Source organism: Pocillopora damicornis, chromosome 7 (genome assembly GCF_964200805.1).
Source record: "Pocillopora damicornis chromosome 7, jaPocDami1.2, whole genome shotgun sequence".
Lineage (NCBI taxonomy): Eukaryota > Metazoa > Cnidaria > Anthozoa > Scleractinia > Pocilloporidae > Pocillopora > Pocillopora damicornis.
In genome coordinates, this window is record NC_142676.1 from 23,605,131 (window position 1) to 23,610,130 (window position 5,000).

Sequence of the window (5,000 nt, forward strand, 5' to 3'; positions counted from 1 at the left end):
ATAGTTATTACCTAATGCTGAGATAACAGTTCCCAATGTAACAAGAGATTTGTTGATGTTAGCTCCCTCTTTTAATCTGCTTCCTGTAGCACCAGTGGAGTTTGCTCTCTCACTGCAACAACAAAGTAACTATTAGGATTGATTGACTTAATCATCAGACATTGTTGGGCAGTTGTTCTGAATTTGATCAATAGAAATCAATAGACTAATGGTTTTTGTTGGTGTTTGTAGGATTAGGAGTGACTGCTTAGTTATGTCTGAGATATTACATCGTAATCACTTCAAAGAAGTTGTATATATTTTTATATTTTTAGATAAATTTATATATATTATTATTTATTAATATTACATACATTATATTAATTTTGTTGTAACACAATCCCACAAGCCTCTAGCTTTAAATATTTATTGTGTTTAAATAAAGTTTTATTATTGTATTATTATTACTACTTTACTCAGTCAATCAAACAAGAAAGATTAGTTTCTCTATGACAAAAGACAAATTTATTACATAAAAAAGCATTTTTCCTTAACCTATTTACAAGGAAACAAGTAGCAGATGAGAAGGAGAATTATGAATTTGATCTTCACAGATACTAACCTGCCAGCCAAGTCAACTAAGTGGATTTTACTAACAGTTTCACTGGGCATGTCAGTATAGAACTTGGCCTGAAAGATAATTATAAAAACATATCAGTAATAAGGAAAATATTATCTTAAGTAAATTAAAGCAAAGCACTAACATTGCTGATTCACAGAACTTTAATTCTAGACCTCAGGTATGTGCATCTTTCATTACTACCACATGAAACAGAAAATTATGACGTAATAAAATACATTACTACAAAATAATGTCAATGACTGTCGCCACTTCTGAGGATGAAATATGTACCTGTGGCTGATAACTGCAGCATCATATTTTAATCTACTGGGAATCAAACCAACAATTGATTTGTTTCCTTACCTGCGTGAATAAAATAGTGAAGATTGCATGTGATCTACTACTGACATCATTCATGTTTGTAGAGGCAACAGTCCTGCAATGTGAACAAGATTCAGGATCAACAAGTTCTCTGATCACACCAATAAATTGCCCTGTGCTGGTAACACCTTAATATCATCATTGAACAGAGCAGGCAATTACTTTCAAGCATTTTGAGAAAAACCCCAGCAGCTTTTCTCATTCAAAGACTGTTTGGGTTTCCTTCCCTTTCTTACACAGGAAAAAATCTTTCATCCAAATTACATGGCAATTCATATTGTCCTAATGTTGAGCTTTATTTCATGTGTACAGTATGATGATGGTTACAAATTCCAAGATGTATAAAATTAATCAAAGTGCTCTGTGAGCAAACTCGTGAATTGACACATGATTTTTTAGATTATGTTTAATGTTATCTGGTTTAGGGAATTTTGTGGTTGATTGTCATATCTAGAGTACTAACAGTAGTTCAGTGTTCGCTAATGTAGCAAAGAAACAAAGTAACGTTGGGATAAGAAGGCATTACAATTGAAATGATCATGCTATTACATTTGACAAGGTGGATGATGTCATGTGTTTTAAACGTCTATCATTTTTGTTTCTGGTTCAAAAGAAAAGGTTGGAAGTAAATGTGGGTGAAAAGTGAAATTTACTGTCTTTCGTTGTAAATATTAGAAAATCAAGGCAATACTGTCTTAATGAAAACATTAACGATTCCCTCTTTATCAAATGAGACAAACGGGAACGAGTTTTGAGTGATATAACTAAGCCAAGCCTGCCACCGTCATTTTGGATCTCCGCCTGGGTAGATTTAGGTCACGTGCTAGGCAACGTATGATCAATAACAAGATAGAATTTCATTTCAGGCCTATTTATCAATTTTGTGGTGTGTAACTTTCGCATTTTAGTACGTTGTTTGTATGTTGAATCTTCAAATTGTCTTGAAACTTAAAAGAAAATTGTTCTTAAAAAATTCACTGAAAATCGGTAGCTAAAATTGTTTGTTTAGGTGTTATCTGATTTTCGTGTTAACTTGTTATTTCGTCAGTCGCCGGCATCTTTTGTTGCTTCTCACAGGAAAAACACACGCGACGAAACGTAATGATCAATTTTGTCCTCAATCTCACGCTATAACAGAAAAAGCTTTTGAACATCTGTAAACTCCGAGCGCTTCGCAGTAAGTGATATTTTCAATGAATCTTCGGATTGTTTTCAAGTTCAAGGACTGTAAATTACAATTTTATGAAAAACGAAGGTTGTTCTGTTATTTCAGTGTGAATCCTTGCATGCCTGCCAGTCGCTGGCGCCGCTTGTTGAAACTAAAACGAAAAAAAAAACTCTTTTAAGATTATCATTGGCTTCTTTTACACCCCACCACTATTCTTAGCAACAAAGGTCGCCATTTCGTCTGTTTATTGCTCGCCAAAAGCTATAAAATGCACTCAAAAGCCTAAAATCTAAAAAAAGTTTACAGGAATCGACCAATCGAGCGAGCGAGCGAGCGAGCGAGCGAATGGCATTCCCCACATCGTATCTATAACTCGCTCTTGCGCATGCGCGCAATTCACGAGTTAAAAATCATCAAAATTTTTATTCAAGACTGATTAAAATCAGTGATGCAGTCAATATATGTGTAATTTATGAAAAACTGTGAAAACACTTTAAAGAAGGAATGTGTTGTGCTATCATTTTTATTACAGACTATTATTATTAGTAGTTGTAGTAGTAGTAGTAATAGTAGTAGTAGTTATTCAATCACCATTACCTGTTTGTGTTTCCTTCTTCCATCAGATTTTCTATTCCTTCGTAATCTTTCACAACATGTTTTGTCAAATCTAAAATATCATAATAAATATATTTTTGAGCCAATGACTCTTTCAAAACGCATGTGTGTACAACACCCACATGGAGTGAGCCATCCATTAGATCAATGCATTTTGTCCCTAAGATAAGCACTACATGTAACTCTTACACATAGTGCCATAAGTATAGCACATAGAGTGAGCAAAAAATGTCCAAGATACTTGACATTATTCTAAGGGAGAACCTGTGATACTCAACCATCTCATTCTAAAGGATTAACAATACTCCCAATTGCTTCATGCTACTCACATGAGAATAAACTTTGGAAACATGTTGGTTTTTAAACCTGAAATCTCAGACACCAGCCTCCTAACTGACTGACATATAAACATAGTTAAGAAGACATTATTTCTCCTGTCACACAGTGCTTATCCTTGCATGATGCAGGAGATGTGTCACATATGTATGAACAAAGCAGGTGCATTTTTCAACACAGAGTGCTCTGAAGCCCAGTGGTCGAGCATTAGAGCATGGAATCCAAAGGCCAAGGGGCCACTTCCTCATGGAGCCTCAGATTTTTTAAAGTTTGGCCCACCCTCATAACAAGACCAATAATAGACATCAACAAATTACATGAATCTGATTGGCTAAAAACCAGTCCATTTTTTGTGTAACATGAGAGCAAAGTTGTCACATAAGTGCAAAGTTGTAACACAAGTGGAAATTACAATTAGCATGTGTATGCTGTCAAAATTTCATCTGTCTTGACTTTCTGTGATACTTTTTTTACATAAATTATCAACAAGTAACGAGATGATTTCTGATGCAAGAAAATATAAATAAATATAAATTATAAATTTTTCAAAGACCACAAGTTGCTCTCACCCTATGGGCTCATGCAATTTTGTTGCCTTCGAAGAATTTACTTGTGCTTATTACCACCAAAGTGCAATCACAATCATACAAAGACATCTTTCTTTAATCCACTACCAAGCTCAAAAATTACATGCACCAGCTTCCTTTTTTCTTTCCTATCTTTCTTGTTCTATTTAGAGCAAGATAGGTAAACAGACCAGTTTTACCACCATACTCATTACAGACTATTGGGTTTAAGTAAATTCAGTCCTTTAACATACCTTGTACATATGGACCTTCCTTTGGATGCTCTCTCACTTTGAGATTAAATTTCTCTCTTCCCTTAGCCGGTCGAAGGAGATCACCCACTCTTTCATTGTAAATCTCTAGGTAACTAACAAAGAAAATATTCATTAGACTTGATGAATGATATTTTCTCAAAAAATAACACAGAAGAATTGTAAGTTTGATAACCACAACAAAAACATGGAAACACTTACCTAACTTCAGTCCTAAATTCAGTCTTGTCATCGCCACTTGATTCCATGCGAGCATACAGACCCTGTTAAATAAATTCATGTAATTTACACTTATAATTAATTGTTCATTTATCTTTGCCTGAATGTAGCGAAGCGTAATGAAACAAAAGATAAATGGTTTCTTGAATTCCCAAGCATGAGTGCATTTGTCGGCAGTGTGTTTTAAGTGCCGGCGTGAGATTATGGGAAAGAAGTGTGATATGTAAACTAGCAAGTATATATTCGCTGAACAGTAAACAAGTTTCATTGTGGATTTTTACAAGCGGACAGTTAAATTTTGTTTTTCTTTATTGTTTGGGTGAAATCCTGTAGTCCATCTCCTCGTAACGATTTTTGGTTGTGCTTTCCTGATGATTGACAGTCATTATAAGTGGTTTTGTTTATTCAATTTACTTTGGCCGCATCGAACGTGTAGAGTTTGTTTAATTTTTTGGTGTCTAAACAGTGTAAACAGTTGTTTTTGTCTTGTGATTAGTTGGTTAGTTCAATAAATGGGCTAAGAATTGTCTGCTTATCCCGCACCGCATTTCTGGTTGTCAGTTTTTTCGGTGCGGGGAATTCAAGAATAATGGGTGAAGAATTTATCCCTTGCCTCAAATTAACATATAAATACGAGTAATAAATAATGAATTTAATAATTTGTCACAGATACCAAATATATCACCAAAAAATAAATAGCCATTTTAATGAAATACATACTGCATAAATTTAATAGGATATTAATTACTGGTAAATGACCATTCAATTTATAAGGATATGAAATCTACTTGTACCTCAATAGTAAAAAGCAGAGTTGAAGTACAGTTATTTTCAAATGTTTC

General features: G+C 34.1%; 1 protein-coding gene across 1 annotated transcript in view; it reads right to left on the minus strand.

The window, feature by feature from the left end:
* Positions 1 to 5,000, minus strand: part of LOC113682218 (uncharacterized) — a 20,140-nt gene that overhangs the window by 9,568 nt on the left and 5,572 nt on the right. The window contains exons 6-11 of the mRNA XM_089212384.1: positions 4,141 to 4,202; positions 3,922 to 4,034; positions 2,748 to 2,817; positions 965 to 1,037; positions 602 to 669; positions 12 to 112 (exon numbers count right to left, since the gene is read on the minus strand). Coding sequence (XP_089068510.1) covers positions 12 to 112; positions 602 to 669; positions 965 to 1,037; positions 2,748 to 2,817; positions 3,922 to 4,034; positions 4,141 to 4,202 — 487 coding nt within the window. The remainder of the gene's footprint in view (positions 1 to 11; positions 113 to 601; positions 670 to 964; positions 1,038 to 2,747; positions 2,818 to 3,921; positions 4,035 to 4,140; positions 4,203 to 5,000) is intronic.